The sequence below is a fragment of the Manihot esculenta genome, chromosome 5, assembly GCF_001659605.2.
Source record: "Manihot esculenta cultivar AM560-2 chromosome 5, M.esculenta_v8, whole genome shotgun sequence".
Classification (NCBI taxonomy): domain Eukaryota; kingdom Viridiplantae; phylum Streptophyta; class Magnoliopsida; order Malpighiales; family Euphorbiaceae; genus Manihot; species Manihot esculenta.
The window spans coordinates 5,983,474-6,005,028 of record NC_035165.2 but is presented as its reverse complement, the minus strand read 5'-3'; the positions used below and the strand labels follow the sequence as shown (position 1 = coordinate 6,005,028).

The 21,555-nt window shown below is 32.5% G+C and overlaps 1 protein-coding gene across 1 annotated transcript; it reads left to right on the top strand.

Annotated features, from left to right (window-relative positions):
* The first annotated feature begins 315 nt into the window (after positions 1-315).
* On the top strand, positions 316-7,788 carry LOC110616022 (E3 ubiquitin-protein ligase SP1). Its single transcript, XM_021758321.2, has 11 exons — positions 316-865; positions 976-1,028; positions 1,896-2,020; positions 2,121-2,216; positions 2,345-2,482; positions 2,565-2,630; positions 6,063-6,175; positions 6,261-6,371; positions 6,789-6,835; positions 6,914-7,022; positions 7,337-7,788. Exons 1-11 carry the CDS (start codon positions 792-794, stop codon positions 7,437-7,439), a joined length of 1,035 nt encoding a protein of 344 aa, XP_021614013.1. The 5' UTR covers positions 316-791; the 3' UTR covers positions 7,440-7,788.
* Positions 7,789-21,555: the final 13,767 nt, after the last annotated feature.

Genomic DNA, 21,555 nt, shown 5'->3' with positions numbered 1-21,555 from the left:
TAAAACGTTTAGTTTCAAAGATGTGATATATAATAATGTTATTGCTATTCGATAATCTGGTATAATGACGCGTATTATTATCGAATATTATCATTTTATTTTTTAAAAGTATTAAAAAAAAAGGAATCAGTGCAATCAAGGTGTAATGCAACTTTTATTTTCTAAAATTTAACCTATCAAATCCGAGAATTCATTTCAACATGATTCGATTGGACGGATATCAACAAAACTCAATCTGCGATGCCATCCACATGGATAAGTGGGGTGGCGTGACCCACAGGCCACAGCAGCGTCCCTCCATGTTGGTCTCTAGCGATCGAGTTGGCGTGCGTGGGAATGGGATAAGTTACCCTACTTTGTGCGCGCGAGAGGAAGAAGAAAAAGAACAAAAGAAAGATTGAAAAGGAAGCCCAGTAAACCTCTGTCTCACTCCCTCTCTTCCTTTTCACTGTCCTTCACTTCTCGCACCAGATTCTCTCCTTCTCTATCCTTCTCTCTTTCAGATTCCGTCATCTTCGCCTAACTTCTTCTCCTTCTACAATGCCTTGTATCCTCTGTCGAAGGACTTCTATTTTTCCCTCCATGTTGCATTAGCTTCGCTAATCTTTGTTCCCTCATACTGAATTCACTCGTCTTGCTTCTCTTGGTGGTTTTCCGTCGTATTTCTCTATCGATTGGGTTTCGTTTTTCTTCTTTTGTTTATGATATGTTACAAACGATGATGATAATTCAAATTCAGACGGTTTGAGGCCGCTTAGGGTTTTTAATTTTCATTGAGCTGATTGCAGAAAATGCTTCCGTGGGGTGGAATTAGTTGCTGCTTGAGTGCTGCTGCGCTTTATTTGCTTGGCAGGAGCAGTGGCAGGTTTTTCTTCCTCTTCCTTCTCTGTAGAACGCACGTAGGCTCAGGTTTACAGTTACAGATGCGTTTATGGCGTTTACTTATTTGCGTCTGTGTTTCTTATGGTTGTGTAGGGACGCCGAGGTTCTTAAGTCGGTCACAAGAGTCAATCAACTGAAGGAATTAGGTGTGCCCCTACCTAATAAGAAATTATATTATGATTGTGCTTATAGATAATTGGCTCTAAAATCTTGGTTCGAGTGCAATAAATGTGACAGACACTTTGTTGTTTACATCACTAAAGCGTTGAGCCTTTCAGTTTAGTTGATGCTTATATTTGGAAGTTTATTTTCAGAGGCTTAAGCATCTTTAACAATTTTTCTCCCGTCGTGCAACATAACTTGATCAATGCTGTCATGTCAGCGGGGATAATGTGATCCTGATAAAATCATTGGCTGTTGTTTTTCCCCTTAAGTTGGAATGTGATTATGTAATTTGCTTGTCGTAAATTTGCATTTTCTGCTGAAAATGCCTTTTCTTTTTTCCTGGTCATGATGGGGGACTAAGTTCTTTGTTCGTGCAACCATATCCTGATGTCATATAGGTAATGTTATAGCTGAAGGAACTTTGGATCCTAGTGCCGTTTGTTGAATTGACTCTCAGAGTAGTGCTAGTTAGTTAATTGTGAGAATCTTTGCAGTGGACTTGGTAGCACTTGTTACCAACTTTGATGTTAGATAATTAGAATAAGTTCCATGCTTGACTCTTTACCCTTGCTTCAGCCAAATTGTAACTCTGTTACAATGTTAACCGGTACATTGATGGTGCATTATCAAAATTAGATGGACCTGGGATGATTATCTATCCTGAATAATGAATTCATCGCCTAAAAGCTTTGGGGAATGTTTCCATGTAACTTCAGTTAGAAGCATAGATGATGCACATTGTGATTCATGATTCATGATGTAAAAAATTTGAATCATCTGATAACTATTTTTGCCAATGATATATGCGACTGGAAGTTGCCTGAATGTTTTTCTCTTTTACCTTTCAGCAAAATTACTTGATATTGAAAGCAACATCTCACCGTCGGTTGTTTCTATCTCTGGAAGAGTTGGCTCTGAGACTCCAATCAATTGCGAGTATAGTGGCTTGAGAGGTGTTATAGTAGAGGAGACGGTAACATAATATTTTTTTATTTCAAAGAGCATAACTACATAGGTTATCATCTTTCTTCTGCCTATCAGTATGTGAATATTCATATTTGTATATTTTTCAGGCTGAGCAACACTTCCTCAAGCACAACGATGCTGGATCTTGGATTCAAGACTCAGCCTTAATGCTATCAATGAGTAAAGAGGTGCCATGGTACCTGGTGAGAGATACTCTCTCTCTCTCTCTCTCCCCTCTTTCTCTATCTCAGGTGTCATTGCATATTGGTAATGTTCTTTTCATATGTTTGATTAAGAAACCCATTCATTTGTGTTTTGTGGCTCATGTCAGGATGATGGAACTGATCGAGTATATGTTGTGGGGGCCCGGGGTGCCTCAGGTTTTGTGTTAACTGTTGGAAGTGAAGTTTTTGAAGAGTCAGGACGATCACTTGTACGTGGAACATTAGACTATCTCCAAGGCCTCAAGGTTCATCTTCTTCTGTGTTTTCCATCTATAGAACAGTGCTTTAACTCTTTTTCAAGCTTGTTTGATGTGATTATAATTTCAGATGCTTGGTGTGAAGCGTATTGAAAGGGTACTTCCAACTGGTACTTCATTAACGGTGGTTGGTGAGGTATGTCTTTTGTTTATTTATTTAAAGTGTCACTAGATATGACTTTATTTACAAATTTGGAGTTAATGACTGCATTGTAATGGGTGATGAGGTTGTTTCTAACATGTAGCTTTAGGATTATGATTTCTGCAGAAACAGCTCTTACATTTGCAATATAAGCCACTATCAGTAGGTACATATATAGAGCTGTTGTAAATGTGTCCTCGGAATTTCAAACTTTGCCGAACTTTCTAATACATCTGGCTTCATGATTGCTCTTATGCTATGTTTTAGAAAACATAGGAAGGAAAATGGGAGGAATGATTCAAAAAGGTTATTCTCTTTTCTTTTATTTGGATTGGAAAGAAAATGAAAGGAAGAAATTAAGGGGGAATTTGTTTTATGATGGTGAAATTATAATTTTATCCCCTCTGTAATAAAAGATGGTGTTATAAGACTAAACCAGTAAGGCATTGGACTTTACACCAATTTGTTCTAAATTTTGTGGACCCTATGCACAAACTTCCTCCCAGTTTTCTTTACCGACTTCCCTCTCTCCCAAACAAGGTGAAATAGATTATTTTCAAAAAAATTTCTCCTTTTTCTTCCTCCCATTTTCCTTATTTTCCCATAGTGGAAAGCATTCAATGGTTACCAAAGACTAAACTGAGCTGATCTGGTTTGTTTTTCGGTCATTTTGGTACTGTTTAGATTAAGTTTGTAGAGAAGTATTGTGACTAGTTTGAGTTCAGTTTATTAACCAGAAAAAAGAAGGAACCAATTGAAACTTGGGCCTCTTATATAGTCAACCTTTAAAGGCCTGTCCAATTCTTATAGCATGGCGCTGGGTATATTTTAAGAAATCTTCTTCCCTAATCACAAAGCCACTCACACTTTCTTTTCATCTTATCTATTTCTTGCCTATGCTTCCCATACCCATAGTCAATGGCTTGTCCATTGTCAAACCCAAACCCATGGTTCCATCTTCTGCTTATAGTCAAGTTCCTTTGTCCTTTGTCTATCAAGGCCATTTATTATATCCCTTTTACTTTTTCTTGCAGACGAAACTAAATCCCCTTTATCATCATCATTATAATCATTATCTTCTTCTTCTCCTTCTTAATAATGGTAGAATCAGCAAATGAGTCCTAGATAAATGGCATCACAAGTTGAGACAATTTCGCTGCTATCTTGTTCTTCATCTTCATGGGCTGCAATGAACCAGCTAATATATTCAGATTTTTTATTTCTGTTCTGCTTCAACTGATAATGGAAGAACAGCAAATGGGCCTTTGATTTATGTTTGGACTTTTTTTTTGAGATAGATTTGTGCTTGGATGTTGAAATAGATTTATGCATTGTGTTTGGTGTTATTTCAAGTTTTGTGATGTTGAGATTAAATGTGATATTATTAATATTAATCGACTTTGATATTGTAAGTCTTTTGTTTATAATTCTGGATTGATTGAATTTAATCTTTAATGTTGGATTGAATTTAAGCTTATCAATTGTTTTTTTGAGGAAACCTTCTTTGTAACTAGAGAATGGTTGGAACCAATTAGTTTTGAACTGAACTGAAATTCAATTTGGTTTAGTTGTTATTTCAGTTTTGTTTAGTCTAGTAAATTAGTAGTTTGAGTTTTGGTTTTTTGATTTAGAAGGAATAGGATCAATCAATTGCAGCCCCTACTTTCTCAAACATAGCCTTCAAAAGAGGGGGGGGAGGGAGAGAGATGGGAGGAAAGGGGTGGGGTTTGCTTTTCAGAATCACTGTGGAATTGCGTTTCAACAAATTTTTTCAAAATCATTTAATCATCACCAACTTCCATGTTGCTGAAACTCCAGTAGATTATTAGTGTTCTCTTTTCCATATGGTAGCTTTCAATCATAACTATCTTAGTGATCATTCCTAGACATGTCATACCATTCTATGATGAGTGTTCATCTCGTTATCCATCTCACTGTTAGGGGGTGTGTACTGTTCTTGAGGGTTCCAAACCGAAACCATATGAAAACATTGATATTATACCGAATTGAACTTATTTTACTGTTTTTGTTTGGTTGTGGTTTGTGACCAGGAATCGAATCGAAACTATTCTTGAACCATACTAGAATTGAAACGATAGCCAATTTTATACATATGTTTTTTATAATTTGTTAGGTATATTATATACTTTTGTATGTAATTATATATATATTTATATGCATTAATATTATGATATGCGTCATTGTATATATTATGTATATTATAATTATGGATAATTTACAAATTTGTATTCTCTTTTATTCACCTATCTTTTCTAAATATATTAAATCACCTTATTATTTTAATTACAAGTGTATCACTATATTTCTAATATATTTAATAATTTATTATATGTGTACCTTATAATTGAAGATTATATAATTAGTAAATGGTTTAAATGTGTATTATATGCATTATATGATATAATTTGTATTAGTAACTAATTTTAAAACTTAAATAGTAATACAATTATAGTTTTTCATAAAAAAAAGATATAAAATTGTTTTAAGAGTCGAGAATCGAACTGAAGTATACTGGAACTAAAGAACCGAAAACCATATCAAACCAAACTGAAACAACAAAGAATCAAACTGGAACTGAACCAAAATTTCATTTCAGTTCTTGTTTCTAGGTAGATCCCTAACCGGAACAGGAAACTTCTGCTCACTATGACGTTGTTTCCAGTTTTGGTTGCTTTCTGATGGCCATTAGGAGCCACCAATTTCAAGTGTATGAGAAACATCTCTTTCTTTTTGCAATTGTTACTGATGAAAGGTTAATACTCTTCTGGTAACTCTTGGTTGTGAATCTATGCTTGAAGAAGTTTCGGGATGAAAGTATTTTATTCTTGCCTTAAACAGCCTCTCTGCAAAATAGATGTAAGGCTGTGTACATCAACCGTCCTTCAAAGCCCACAAGTGTGTGATGCTTTGCGCACTGGGTCACCTTTTTCAGCCTGAAATATCAGTTTCATAAACTGAAAAGTCTGAAACTACAAATTTCTATTGGATTCCTGACTCATATTGCTAGTAACCTTGGTTGGGAAACATCTTAATTGTTCTGCTTGCTAGTTCGTTTCTTTCGGTTACAATGCTGATAATACCATGAAAGAAAAATCTGGAATTACTCTACTCTTGCATCTGGAATTACTCAATTCTTAACTAGGGAGACATCGAAACAACATCAATAAAGAGAAATTTTGAATTCTGGATTGCACTTAAAGTTAGTGCATTAATTGAGAAATCTTTACCCTTGCTTCCAGTTTAATGGTCTTCTTAAATTCTAAAAATTTAATTTATATTTAATCTGGTCTTTAATTTTAAGGTCTCTGTGTTGGATGCTGATTCATTTGAGTTTATCATATATGTTTGGAATTATCATGTTCATTTGTTTGATATTCTATATTGGTTTCTTCAATTTATAATCAGGCTGTCAAAGATGATATTGGAACTGTTCGGGTCCAGCGTCCCCACAAAGGGCCATTTTACGTTTCTCCTAGGACTATTGATGAACTCATTGGGAATTTGGGAAAGTGGGCAAGGTTCAATTGCTTGCACATATGCCTTCTTTCCTTTTTTGCATATTTTATGAAGATGAAATTGTTAAATTGGACATTTATGTACCAGGTGGTATAGATATGCCTCAGTCAGCTTGACAGTTTTTGGCGCTTTTCTGATTGCCAAGCATGCTATACAGTATATCATGGAAAGAAGGCGCCGTTGGGAATTGCAGAGCAGGTATGTTTCACTTTGTTTAATCATTGTCCGCAGGATATAACATAACCAGGTGAATGAATGCCTAATTTGTAAAACTTAATTTCAAATTTGATGTTTTACTTTTGGTAACAAGCATTTTACAGGATACCAGCATGTATTTGCAAACTGTTGAAGTTCTGCTTAAATTTACTCTAAATGATTGCTTACATTATACAAATGGCATAATGAATTCTTGGAATCATGTTAGTTCTTGAACTATTTTAATTCAAAACTTCAATGCATTTCTCTGACAGGCATGTTGAAGCAGTTGAACTGAATGGTTACCTAGAGTCCAGTCAATATATGATTCATAATGTCAATGGGGTCATTCTTGTACTTGTCTTAGATGTAGAAACTGTCCATTTTCATGAAAGGAGCTAAAAGGTGTTGTTATTACAGGGTTCTTGCTGCTGCTGCTGCTAAGAGACAAGGTCAAGATTCTGAAGGTAAATTCCTTATAATGGTAATTTTGGAGAGAAACTGGTTGTAACGTAATAATAAGATTGTGCAATTATTTTTAATAGGTTCAAATGGAAAAGCAGAGAATGGATCCGACAATTCTAAGAGGGAACGTCCAGTTCCAGATCTCTGTGTAATATGCCTTGAGCAGGAGTATAATGCCGTTTTTCTCCCGTAAGCTTAATAGCTTCTTGTATATCTATATTATGTGTGTATATTTACATATGCAACTCCCCCTATGACAAGCATGAAACGGTACATGTAGTTCAGGTATAACACGTGTTTCAGGGTAAAAGCCAAGACTCAAATTAACGATGGTTCCATTTAAAATAGACATAAAAACTCAACGTATGAACTCAAACATTAAAAATCAATTGGTGAATGGATGTCATATAGTACATCAACAAGTATATTTTATAAGCAAAGCTCTAAACTGCACCATTATTTCTGAAGTCGTAATATGCTCATCGTTATTACGTAATCTGCAGGTGCGGCCATATGTGCTGTTGTACAACATGCTCTTCACATCTGACAAACTGTCCTCTGTGCCGGAGACGGATAGAGCAGGTAGTGAAGACTTTCCGCCACTGAGGATATGTTTCCAAGATTTAGCAATTGTCCCAGGTATAGGCAATTTTAATGGGGAGCTGATTTTCCTGCACATAAGATTTTGTTGTAAAATCCTTTTAATTATGGTAATAACTTTATTGATATTTATGGACTACTCCCTGTCAGCTCCTGCTGTCATTGCCTAGAGTGCTGAGAAACATTCTCTTGTAAAGATTCTCATCTTAGTAGCTTATAGGCTTTGTGAAAATCTATTCGACGATAATCTTTTAAAACTTAAGATGATTTACAGGCAGGCATGCATGTATATGATGTTATTCTTTGGGTAAATTTGGGTTGAAGATGTAATGGAAGGTTTTATATGTTCTCATTACTGTTGCTACTTTCTATTGCAATGCTCTAACTAGTGTTCTTCACATTTCTCGGAGGTTTCGGACTGATCTGATAAAAGCTGTATTGAATCAAATTTATTTTAATATTTTAGTTTGATTCTAGTTTTTCACTAAAAATGAGAATACCAAATTGATTTTATGTATGGTTTTTCTATGATTTGTAGATATATACTTTCAAGACATTGTATATTTAATTAGTATAACTTTTCATTTATCTATTGCTTCTTAATAATCTTGCTAATAAATACAATAAATCATTTTATCATTCTTGGTTATAAGTATACTACTATTTTAATATTATGTTTAATAATTTATTTTATATATGTGTAAAGAATTAGCTAAAATATAGACGCTTTATAATTAAAAATTACATAATTAATAGTTTAAAGTATTATACAATATAATATTTATTAATAACTAACTCTCAAGGATGAGGTTTTTTTTTTTTTTTTGAAAAAAGCAAATAATTGTGTTAAAAGAATGCAAAATTGGATTGGTGTCATACTAAAATTTAAGAACCAAGAATTAGATGTGACCAAAAAGGCAAGAAATGAAATTAAAATAAAAAGTTTCAGTTTGATTTGGATATCAAGATAGAGCTGGAATTGGAATTGAATCCCAATCGTACATCGTCGGCATCCGTAGTTTAAAATCTTTTGAAATTGCTAACTCCGCCGCCACTAAATAATGTAGTGGACGAGTGTAACCATCAACAAAATTCAAAAGCACTCGTCCATTTTCTAAATTATAAATCGAGTTTTCTCCAAAGTTTATAAATAAGAAGGGAATTGCGCGCGGCTCATGAAAATTTAAATAATTAAATATTTGTAACTTTTAATATATAAAAATAAAATTAACATTTTAAAATTTATTATTAAATTACTTGATATTTATTTTCACTGTTTTTTTATATAGTGGATTAAACTTTTTATTTATCAATTTTTAATGAATATTTTATAATATAGATAATTAAAAATATAGCAATATAATAAAAATATTAATTAAAGATATAGAATAATTTAAATTGGTTAAATAATATGATCCTTTTGTGATTTTAAAGTTTCAATTATATATTTTAATATATTAAAGAATACAATATATTCAAATATTATCATTATTTTGTAATTTAATATTACTGAATCAATGAGGTAAGCAATAGGGGTGAGCATTCGGTCGGTTCGGTTCAAAACCGAACCGAATAAAAAAAACTGAAAACCTAAATTTTAGTATTTATGAAAACCGAACCGAATCGATTTTGGTCAGAAACCGAATCGAACCGAACCGGTCTGATTCGGTTCGGTTTGATCGGTTTTGATTTTTAATAATTTTTTATTTTTTACACTTTATTTTTAATATTTTAAAATTTAATTAAAATATTTTAATTTTAATATGATTTAATTTCTTTATATTATTGAAAAAATATATTATTATCACTAATCGGTTCGGTTCGGTTTTTTTGGTTTTTTTCTGATCAAAACCGAACCGAACCAAAATAACCGAAATTTCTGAAATTAAAAACCGAACCGAATCGAAATATATAAAAAACCGAACTAAATTTTCAAATCGATTCGGTTCGGTCGATTTTTTCGGTTTGAACCGAATACTGCGCACCCCTAATACCTAATAAGCATACATATTATCTTTGATTAAACGTGATAGCATTTAATTATTTATATTATCCAAATGTAAATTTAATTTATAAGTTAAAAATGAAGGTTTACAATTGTGAACAATGCTTCCAAGTATTAAAAGGAAAAACTTGCAACTAATTATATAGTCACCCCTTGTTTATGATAGTGATAGGGAAGCATCATGATTTTTTTTTTCTCTCTCTTTTTCTTACAATCTTTCATTCCTAAAATGAGATTTGTGGACATCATATTTGGGAGAAATTTTACAGTATTTTCAATGGCTTGTGATTTTATCTAAGATTTAGTATATGAAATGACGATTCTAAAAACAAGAAAAGCAAACCCTGAAGAAAAAAAAAAGCTACCAAAGAGTTTTCTCTTTTAAATAACTATATTTCATTTCATGATAAATTCTTATAAGCTTACTATTTGGTGATGTGGAATTACCTTTTATAATATAATTTTTCCATATTTGGACACTGGAATTGAATCTGATACTTTACTGATGCTGATAGAAAATAGTCCTTTTTTTCTTTTTTTGAACTGATAGAAAGTAGTCAAAATGTACTTATTTTCCACGCGTCGTTGTTGTACAACAACCGCTAAAATACTCTTTGCTTGAAATTTAAGCTTCGTAGACGAAACATGAAAGATAGAATAAGATCCTAAAAAAATCATTTCCTTTTGAAATTTTGTTAACGTAATTCCTTTTTCGCAAACTCTTATTATTTAGATCCTTTCAATTTGTTTCTTTCAACTTTTCAAGCAGAAGAGCCAAAGCTTATCCATGGATGTGTATGAGAAGATCAATAAGGCAGTTCTTGTCTGCTCAGTTATCCACTCATTTCGTAACAAACCAGGTTCTTTACAACATCCTAAATCAGGATGTCCCCACCCAGACACAGCCCATGAAAGGGAGGCAGGTGATGTGGTTCCTATTAGCTTTGATTATTCAAGCCAGCCTAAGCCGGCTACTCCTCTTGAATCTTCCAAGTTACAGCCTCATGCTTCGTCGGCAAATACTGGCAGTCCTGGCCGAGTGGCCAAGTCTAATTCCGAGGTGGGATCCCCTCAATTTACGAAACCAGAAGGTAATAAAATTCACATTGAAGAAAGTTTTACTACTTATATTGATCGTGTAAGGGCAAGAATGAGGACTATGTCGACTATTAGTTATCTTCCAAATGCTGACAATGTGCCACATGTCAATGACGGAAATAATGCCTCCGGAAGAGATGAGTTCTCGGAATTTATTGATCGTGCCGGGATTAAGATCAGAACTACATCAAGTATTGGTGGTGGAAACACTCCAGCATCGTAGATGAAGAGCAAGAAACTACGAACAGCAGGACATTTCACATTAATATTAAAGAGATTTTGGTGAATGGTTGTTGTGAGAGATGCACCTTGTTTACTTTATTTATTTTCTTGGTGCAAGAAGATCAAGAATATGGATGAAATAATTTTTTAATCAATGAGAAAATATTCATTGACCAGCTCTCATAGATTTTCTATACTGCTTCACGATTATTTTGCGAGTCTTCTGTGCTTTGCATTAGCAATACAGCAATGCTGAATTATAAGCAATTCCATTACAACCAAGCATCATAATTTGGGTCATGCTCTAACACTGGAAAAATTGGAAGGGGCAAGAAAAAGATCATGAGAAAATCAATGAACTACTTGAGCATAAATTTTTCCTAAAAAAAACATCATCTTTTCTAATATTGTATTTCTTCAAATGGGTAATTTTAATTGGCTACAACAGCAGAAGACAGAAAGGGGAAGGGTTCTGGTGGGGTAGACTGAAGGTTCTTGCCAGCAAAAGAAAAGGCCTTCCTGAATCCAATCGGAACAATCGTGATACACATGTTATCCCCCAAACTTGGAAGGCATAGGTTCCCAAAAATTTGTTAGTGGCCTTCTTTTACTTGGAGACTTTGAGTAGCTTGGAGTCTTGGAAACATGTATTAGTAGCTGAAGGCCAATTGAACAAAAAAAAACTCAACTGATATGAATGATTCCCTCAGGTTTTTTATAATCTTTACCTGAGTTTCAAGCTGAACTTGTTAGATTCTGGTGGAAAATAAGCAGCAAAAGCAGGGAATCTGATCCCTAAATGTGAAACCATTTCTCACTAAGTAATTATTAGGAATCTTAGCCAAAAGCAACGCAACTCGTTTTCCCGCAAGGATCATACTCTACTTCTATTGTTGTTTTCGTGTCCCACCACAATGTTCCCAATAGTATCCAAATCATTATAGCCGTCCTAAGTTGCATTAGCCTTGCATTGCAAACTCTTGAGTTCATAATCTCCTCAGCTTTTCTATTTGTTCACTGAATGGAAAAGAAAGAAACTAGCTACGCCATGGATGTGTGTGAAAAGCTTTACAAAGCAGTCACTGTCTTTCCTGCTTTCCAAAGAGTACGTCGCATATCACAAGTCGTACAACGTTCTAGGTCTGCAAGCCCTGCTTCAAGTTCTTCGCCACCTGCTTCCTCTGTGAAAATCATTGGTATCCAATCCAAACCACCTTCTCCAAAACCGCCAAAATCTTCTAAAAATGAGGAAGTAGATGCAGTGGTTCCTATAAACTTTGATTACTCAAGCCAGAATGAGAAGCCGAAGCCAGCTACTCCACTTGAACCCATTCAGAAGAAAACCCAAAAAGCAGAAGTTGCTTCCAAGATTGAAACATCAGCAAACACCATTGCTGGTGAAGTAAGTAAGTTAAATCCTAAAGTGAAATTGAAAAAAGAAAGTGGGAAATCAGGAGTGCATATTGAATATATCACAGACAGAAGTATGTATAAATCAGGCGAAGCAAAAAACAGAGACAAGTTGTCAGGCAACGGCCCAGCGAAGGATAAGTTTTCGGATTACATTGAACGTACGAAGAAGAAGCTCATTGGTGATGAAGAGGAAGAGGAGAGGCTGTGAACAAACATCCAGGGCCATTAGAAGTTTTAATTGGATGAATAATTATGGTTTCTGTTTCATTTTATTAAGGATTGTCGAATCTGCTTGTTATTGTAATTCATTGAGAAGATGGTTGCCTGTAATAACCATGTAGTTTAATATTTTAATCTGCTGATTGCATCAGAATGTCCAAAGGAGAACAGCTTGCACATTTGTCAGTCCAGGCTTGTCATCAAATCCAAAGCCCACTTCTGGAAGATCCATTTTTTTTTTCCTAAAAGGCCCTACAATGCAATTAACTTGCAATTTTAGCTAATTGTTATTGGTTATTGGAAAATTTTTGTATATAATATTTAATCTGTATATTTAATTAATAAAAAAATTAAAATTTTAAATTAATATGTGAATTTTATAATTTTCGAATGCTTACAAAAATTTCTCACTAAACATCACTATTTCCATCAATTGTTTTAGTAGAAAAAAAAAATGGCGAGAAATTCGAAATCACGTTGTTTTTGCATTGGCAGATAAGCAACAAGGGGGGAAAAAAATCAGAGAAAGGTCGATTCGAATTAGGCAACTTGTCGTTGCAATTAATCGGCTTTACCTTTTTTAAGATAATAAACCGAATCCGCCATGACAGCTCTCTCTCCTCTCAGCTGTATTCATGTGGCAATCTAGCATTGTTGATTTTTTCCATTTTTGGGTTAAATTTGGGCGTCCAACTGGTTGTTGTCGTGTTTTGTAATAATATAATTAGCTTGTCTAGTTGCTGAATTTGGAAAAAATATTAAATCAATGAAGCGAAGGATCACAGAAATTGTTCTAATTTTGGCAACCCAATTTACGTGCCAATCACAATTCTCAATTTCGTAATATATTCGCAGCCCTAATTTCATATAATTTATTTCTAATTTATAGTATCAACTTTCATTTATTATTTTCTTATAATTGCAAATCAATGGTAATAGAAATTAAATATATTTGTTATTAAGAACCTTTGAGGGTGGTGAAGGAGCAAAGATTTGTTGGCGCTACACATTTTTCTTATTAATATTACTATATATTATGGGTCGCAGACTATGATTGAGTTTACAATTAAGAATTGTTGAGAGTAGAGAATGGCAGATGACGAGCACAATGCGCATGTCAAATGTTTTTCTAATTTCTTTGCTCATTAATAACAAAATTATTTAATTTAAGTGTTAATTAATTAATCCAATATATATAGTTTACTATTCAGTTCGATTTAAAATTGAACTGAACAAAATAAATTAAAAATTAAAATTTTGATATTTATAAAAATTGAATCGAATTGATTTTGATTAAAAATTAAATCAAATTAAATTGAACTGATTCGATTCGATTTAATTAATTTAAATTTTTAATAAATTTTTTATTTTTTACGCTTTATTTTTAATATTTTAAAATTTAATTAGAATATTTTAATTTTAATATGATCTAATCTCTTTATATTATTAAAAATAATATACTATTATCACTAATTAATTCAATTTAATTTTTTTATTCTTTTATTAAAATTAATCTGAATTGAAATAATCAAAATTTTTAAAATTAAAAATTAAATTGAATCGAAATAAATAAAAAATCGAACTAAATTTTTAAATTAATTCAATTCAATCTATTTTTTCAATTTAAATCGAATAGTAAATTATTCACCCCTAATCCCACCGGTTATTTTCTTTAAAAAAAATGTAAAAACTATTTAAATACAATAGAGAGAGCTGAAATTTTCTGCTGTTTAATTGATATACGTGCTCCACACATTCGCGGTTAAAGTCAAGGCCTTCTCACAATAAGAAATAAAGAAGAATCAATTGGGCATCCCGTGCTGACGGTAATTAATTTTGGTTAGTAAATTTTGTAAAATATATGTGATGGTAAAATTAAAAAAGCAATTTAGAGTAGCGGTGGATATTGCAATTTGCATGCGCAGCTCTACACTGCTTCCGCAAGGCTTCCCTTTCCTTTAATATTAAATTTTCCCTTTTCTTTTTCTTTTTACATTGCATTTAATTTTGCAGCATGCGTAGGCTTCAATCTTACTAATGATGTAATTAAGATGAATGATTTGTCATAAAAATAACTTATATAGAGCAATTTAGGAGTGAGAATTGGATTAACCGAATTGAAATTTCAACTAAAATATATATATTTATAATATCGATCAATTAATTATATAAATAAAAATATAATAATAATATTTTTATTTAATAAATATAATTTATATTTAGTGAAATAATGATTATAAAATTAGTATAATTACAATAATAATAATTATAAATAATATTTTATTAATAAAATTATAATTAAATATATTAATTAATAAAAATTTAATTATTTTAATTAGTTCCGTTATCAAATTAAAGATAACTGAACCAATAATTTGAAAACTAAAGTTTTTATAAATGGTTAATTAATAACCAAACATATTTCTATTAAAATAATTAAATTTTATCAGTTGAATTCAATTATTTAATTATAAACAAATAATTTACTCCTAGTATAATTTTTATTCAAGTTAAGCTACAATTGCCCCAAGAACTATTTTTTTAAAAAAAATCTAATAGGCAGAAAGGGGATAGAAGTCTAACTCTGAACAGTCAAGAAATTTTCTTAATTATATAACTTTTCAATCCATCCAAAAGATATTAAGCAATTGAAAATGAACCATATAAAATAATGCTCGTATAGATTCCATCTATGTGAACTCAAAATATAATAATTGATGTAAATTGTGCTGCGATTGGTTAATTTATAAAAAAAAGAAAATAAAATAGTTAGCGCATATGATAATTACTCTAACACTTAAATTAATAAATTGAAAATAAAATGGATGTAATATAATGTTTTAAACTAAAAAATAATTGGTAAAATTAGTTATCACATCTCCTGAAAATTCAATCAGCATCACTTAATGGATATAGAATTCCACGATTATAGATATAATAGAAATTTGATGGATTGTATTCTCTAACGGTAATTTTGTATAAAGTATCGCCCTACAATTATAAAGACAAATCTTGACAAAGAGTTAGACATTTAAAAAGTTTAATTTTTTTTAATTTTTAGTGGAATCAAGTATTATCTAATCAGATTTTTATTATGTGATTTGATTTTTGAATGTAAGAATATAATTTATTTTAAATTATTATTGTCTTATTATTTTTTTAAGTAAAAAAAGCCAAATATTTATGAACTTGCACAAATTAGAGGAATCATTTTATAAGGTTAATGAGAAATGAAGAAAATAAAGATAGAGATAGTTGCATGAATTGTTTGAAAGCTGCGTGCCAACTCAATTGTGGCGTAGCTATCTAAGGAATCGATTTCTTCTCACTTTTCAAAATAGATGGTTATGACGAATCCACGTGGCAGGTTTCAACGTGAATCCTGCGAATTCTATCTATATTTCCTTTGGATGGTCCATAATAAATAAGCGACTTGTAATTCACAAAAAGAACAAAAACTGGGCAATAATACGCATCCCAAAGTGTGAGATAAATTTAAAAGCGTGACGCAATCTTTATGGCATTGCGAATTTGATCATATTCTTTTCAAAATCTACTTTACGTTGTCAGTGAAAAAAATCTCTCTCAAACTATTACATTCCAAGAATTTTAGTAAGGCCGAGTGTTTAGTTAATTTAATTTAAAATTAAAAAAATTAAAATTTTAGTATTTTTAAAAATGAAATCGAATTGATTTTAATTAGAAATTAAAATATTTTAATATTTTAAATTTTAATTGAAATATTTTAATCTAATATAATTTAATCTCTCTATATTATTAAAAATAATATACTATTATTACTAATCGGTTCGATTCGATTCGATTTTTTTTATTAAAATCAAACTGAAAATTTTAAAATTAAAATTCAAACCGAATCAAAATAAATAAAAAATCAAACTAAAATTTTAAATTAATTTGATTCAGCCAATTTTTTTAATTTAAATTAAATACTGCTCACCTCTAATTTTAGTCATATATATAACTCTTACATAATAAAATAACTCTTACATAATATCTGCCGCTCCCTTGGCGAATCGGCTGGTCACCAAGGCATCATCCTGCCTTATATACTTCTCAGCCCTCTTCATCAGCTTGGCCAGTGAGGTCGGAGGCTTCCTGCTTAATGAGCCGAAGAACTCGGCAGAGGTTGTCCCCTTCTGCATGGCCTCCACCGCCATTCGCTCATCGAGTTCGGGAATTTGCAGGGCCTCTGTATTGAAACGAGCGACATACTCTCTGAGCGATTCGTCTCTTCTCTGCCTGATTGTCTCCAGGTAGCTCGTCTTCCTATCTGCGAACACCCCGGCGATAAACTGGCTGATGAAGCGAGTGGCCAGATCTCCAAAACTGCTGATACTGCCAGCCTCAAGGTTATTAAACCACGTCCTTGCTGGCCCTGAGAGCGTCATTGGGAATGCCTTGCACATCAAGGCATCTGACAGAGTCTGCAGCTCCATGAAAGTCTTGTAGTTGAGGACATGCTCTCGGGGATTTCCAGCTCCATCATAAGCCGTCATCGATGGCATCATAAATTTCTTAGGAACAGTCTCCTGCTGCACCCACTTCGAGAAGGGTGAAGAAGTGGGCAGGAGGGTTTGGCTCTGATCCTTCTTTCCCAGCTCGGCCAAGAGCTGCTCTCTCAACTTTTGCAGCTTTTGGTCCACATTCTCATCTTCCTGCCTGGGTTTCTTCTCCAGGCGGTATTCATCCTCCTCTGCTTCACTTCTCGTCCACTTGGTTGTCCCGGCAAAATAGTTGTCAGCCTCATCATTCTCTATCATCTCTCTCACCCTCCTTCCGCGGACTCGGGCCTCCGGTTCCTCCTCTTCCCCGGCTCTTCTCCCCCTTTCCCCGGTACCTCGGCTGTTGGTTTGAAGGCGGTCAAGGGCAGGTTGGGGCTCATTGGTTTGGGGTTCTTCTACCACTGGGAGTGTACTCATCGGGGTGCTGAGGCCCCTTTGTTGCATTATCTGCCCCAACCAGTGGGCGGTGCTCTCTAGTTAGAGGGCCATGGTTTGAAGGTCCTGGTTAGATAAGGTAGCGGTGGGAGCATTCCCTGCCAAGTTTGGCGAGGGATTGAGAGGAATAGGTGTTTGGTTATTTGGTGTTGTAGGACTAGAAGAGGAGAACTGCTGCCCTTCTTGGGCAGAGCTCAGGTCATTTGGGGTATTAAGGTTGCTTTCATTGTGATTAGCCATCGTAGATCTCAGTGGGTTTTGTTAAGAGTGGAACTCCGGTGATGAAAAGATCTCCTTCGTTTCCCCAAAGACGGCGCCAATTGATGATCTGAGATCCAGAAAATAGGGTTTTACAATGGGTTCTGTAAAACTGGAAAAAGTCTAGACCTAGAGGAGAGTATTTCTCCTTTTATATATTTTCTTTTGTCTGCTAGTGACGTGTTAACAGAACGTATATCATTGGACCACCTGTCTCTGCTACGTTGATACGGACGTACAAGGGAATCAGATCTTTGTCCCATGCGTAACGACCCCTGATTTTCCCCGGGCGCGCGTATGGACCCACATGACAGACGAGTGGGTCTCCCTCCTGATTTTGGACTGGACCGGAAGATAAGTCATGGGCTGAGCCCAAGAAGGATCTGTTCATCAGGCCTAAGAGGTTAGGCCGGCCTGATTGAGGAAATTGATTGGAGTCCGATCTGGAGGGGGACGGGCTGGACCAGTCTCACGGGAGGCCTTGGACCCCCCAAATGATGGGCTCACGATATGGGCATGGCCCTAGTCCGGGGTGGAGAAATCCAGCGGTCACCAAAAAATAATTGTAACACTCGAGTTGCGATACTAACAGATAATTAATTCTATTTAAAATTAAAAAGTTTTTAAAAAATAATTATTTAGATTGAATTTATATAAATGTTATAATTATTCGTAATTTAATTGAACATTTGAGAAAATGAAAAGGAAAATCTCTTAGAGAGATGTAAAGGATAGAGCATAAACAATATTAAAAAATATAAAAAAACTAGGAGAATAAATTCGTATAAAAGTGAGGTAGGAGACATAGAAACATCATACATGTGCGGAAGGGTGATTGGGAAGTATAAAAGAGTAGTTTGAATTGGAATTGAATTTGTTCAGTTGTGTGGTCGTAGCTAGTATGTATGAAAATTTTTTATATATGCTGATTAATTGCAAAATTATTGATAAATATAGAATTTTTAAGTATGTTGATGTTGTTAATAATCCAAGTAACTCACTTTTAAATGGAGCTTTTGGGATTTGATTTTTCATGTGCGCATTTGACTTTTGCCTAAATTTGATAAAATCCTTCACTTTGGGTTCATGTGGCTGCCACGCTTTAACCCTTCTTTGCTAATTTAATCACGCTTTCTTTCTAATAAATTTAATTTAGCCTTCTCTCTATTTCTTTTTTGAGTTCTCTCTCATTATTATTACTTTTTTTTTCTGTAAATTTTAGCCCAGAAATGAGAATCTAATAAAGCAATGGTCTTAAAAGTTTAACCAAAAAGCGAAAGTTCCCCACTTACTTGGGATGCCTTTGTCATCCTTTTAACATCTAATTTTTCCTTCTTTATGCTAAACATAAAGGAAAATGACCCATCCATTTCGCTTAACTATTTTTAAACCAATTCTCTAGGGATTTGATGCTTCTTCATCTTCTCTTTTATTATCTTCTGAATATATATATTTTAAAAGAATCACAGCTACAAGCTTATAAAATGAGAATATTTAAAAACAAATAATAGAAAGAGCTGGAGCAGCGGCTTTTTTGCGAGGGAATAAGACAGTCAATCTCTTTTTAATATTGAATTAATTAATCCGAGAGAGAGTGAGGTGGCTTAGCCGGCTAAGCCACCTCACTCTATGGCTTAGCCGGCTAAGCGGTCGGCGATGGGGTTGTCTCTTATATCTTGTGGTGGTGGTGTTGAGGGTATCACTCGGCATGTGCGGAATGCGCTTCGGTGGCCACAATGCGCCACCACACCAACCAACCGCTATAGAGAGGTAGAGAAAGGGAGAACATTGAGCGCTTTCTTGTGGGAGCCCACACACCTTCCCTTTCCTGGCATACAAACCAACAATAGAGGCGCCTTCCATGGGTCCCTCCATAATATAAAAAGGTAAAACGAACTTCACTTTCGAAATGGTCCTGGGACCCACTCACACTCCCACACTCACTCTCTTCTTCTTCTTCTTTCCTCGTTTTCCATTTTTGCCCTCCTTTGACAAACCTAACAAAACATAACATCTAATCACGCATTTTAATTTGGAAAAGGTAGAATATGAAATATATTAATAATAAGCACAGTCCTCCTTAATTTATTTGTTTATAGTTTTTTTAATTTTAAAATTATATAATATTTCTCTTTTAATTTCTAAATAATATTAATTTTAATGGACAACTAAGTTTAGTAATTTATTTTTCATATTACCATAAATGTCTTTGTCCATCTTATTGTTAACCATTTTCCATATATAATATAACGTTACAAATTGAATAAAGAAATATTATATTAAAAGATATTGTTAATTAATTTTTAATTTATAAAAATAAATTGACTTTTATTTTATTTTTTTATTAGTATATGATACTATCATTTTTATTTTTTATTATAATAAATTAATAATTTATAATAATTAAATAAAAGGGCCTTACAAAGTAATAAATACAATTAAAAATAAGTTTCCATGGTAAGATATTTATTATTTTTTCTGTAAGATATTCATATTTACAAAACATAGCCTAAACTTATAGAGTTATCACAATTTTCCTCAAAATTATATAAATATCTTTTTTTTCTTTTCTTTCCAAACTGGTAAACATTTTATTTTTCGTTTAATATAATTCATTTTATCAAAAAAATAATTTAAATAAATTATAATAAAATCATATAAATTTTTTTAAATTAAAAAAGTAAATTCCTCGTTACAACTAATAAAATTATTAAAATATATTAATTTAATTAAATTAGTGCAAAATTATCAATTTGAAACAAAAAAATTTGAAATATTTTACTACCTAGAAGATTTTTTTCTTCTTTTCCAAATTGGTTTAAAGGTGGCATCAACCAACGGAATATGCTTAACAAGTGGCAACTTGGAGAGTCCCCACAAAATCAAAGCACCAATTCTCATAGAGACAAAGAAGAAAATTAGGAGAAGCATTCAATTGCCCAAATTCAGAGGGATATCAATTTGTCCCCTCCCGTTTTATTTTTCCCATTCCGTTACCTTTTTCATATATAAAATTTTTCATAGAGAAGCTATCGTCCTTCCAATTTCTAAAATACAAAGCACCAACATAAATTAAATTAAAATTAAAATTAAAAATTCTATTTAGACCATCATCAATGAGTCAAAATTAAATAAAAATAAAACAATTAAACTCATTAAAGAAATAGTTTGCAAATTTGACACTACTTTTCAAAATCACCAAAGAGGAAAAGGATCGAGAAGGCGAGGAAAGGGAGAGGACAATCACGATTTTTTTTAATTATTTATTTTTATATTTAATTAAATATTTAATTTCATCAAAAAAACAAATTGATGGATATTGTCATTACACTTAGATATTTATTGGATTTTGAAAAAATATTTTTAACTATATTATTAAATATTTAATAATAAAAAATATTACATGTAGCATTTCGAGACTTAGCCTGGTGGAAAGTGCATCCTCATAGATCTGAAAGGTCTAAGGTTCGACTCCCCAACCCCTATTTCAAAAAAAAAAAAAAATATCACATGTAATTTACTTTTACATGGAAAATATACATGTTAATTTTTTTAAATTGAATTTTGTGAGATTTATTAATATAATTAGTTAATTTGTTGAGATTCATTTATGTAATCAGTTATGTCAGATATATACTGACAAAAACTCATTGTTCATGCATTAGAAACTCCAAATAATTATTACTATTTTTGCCAAAGGTGTGACATTTTCTAAATTGTATTGTTCCGTTTTATAGTTTTTATTTATTTTTTTAATTATTTTAAAATTATTATTTATTTTTTTAAATAATAATATATAAATTGATTATTATAATATTATTTTATTTTTTAAAAATATTTTTTAATATTCAATAAAATTTAATATATTTAAAATTGATATAATTAAAAGATTAATAAAAATATATATTTTTTAATATATATAAAAAAATAAAATAAACAGAGAAAATAT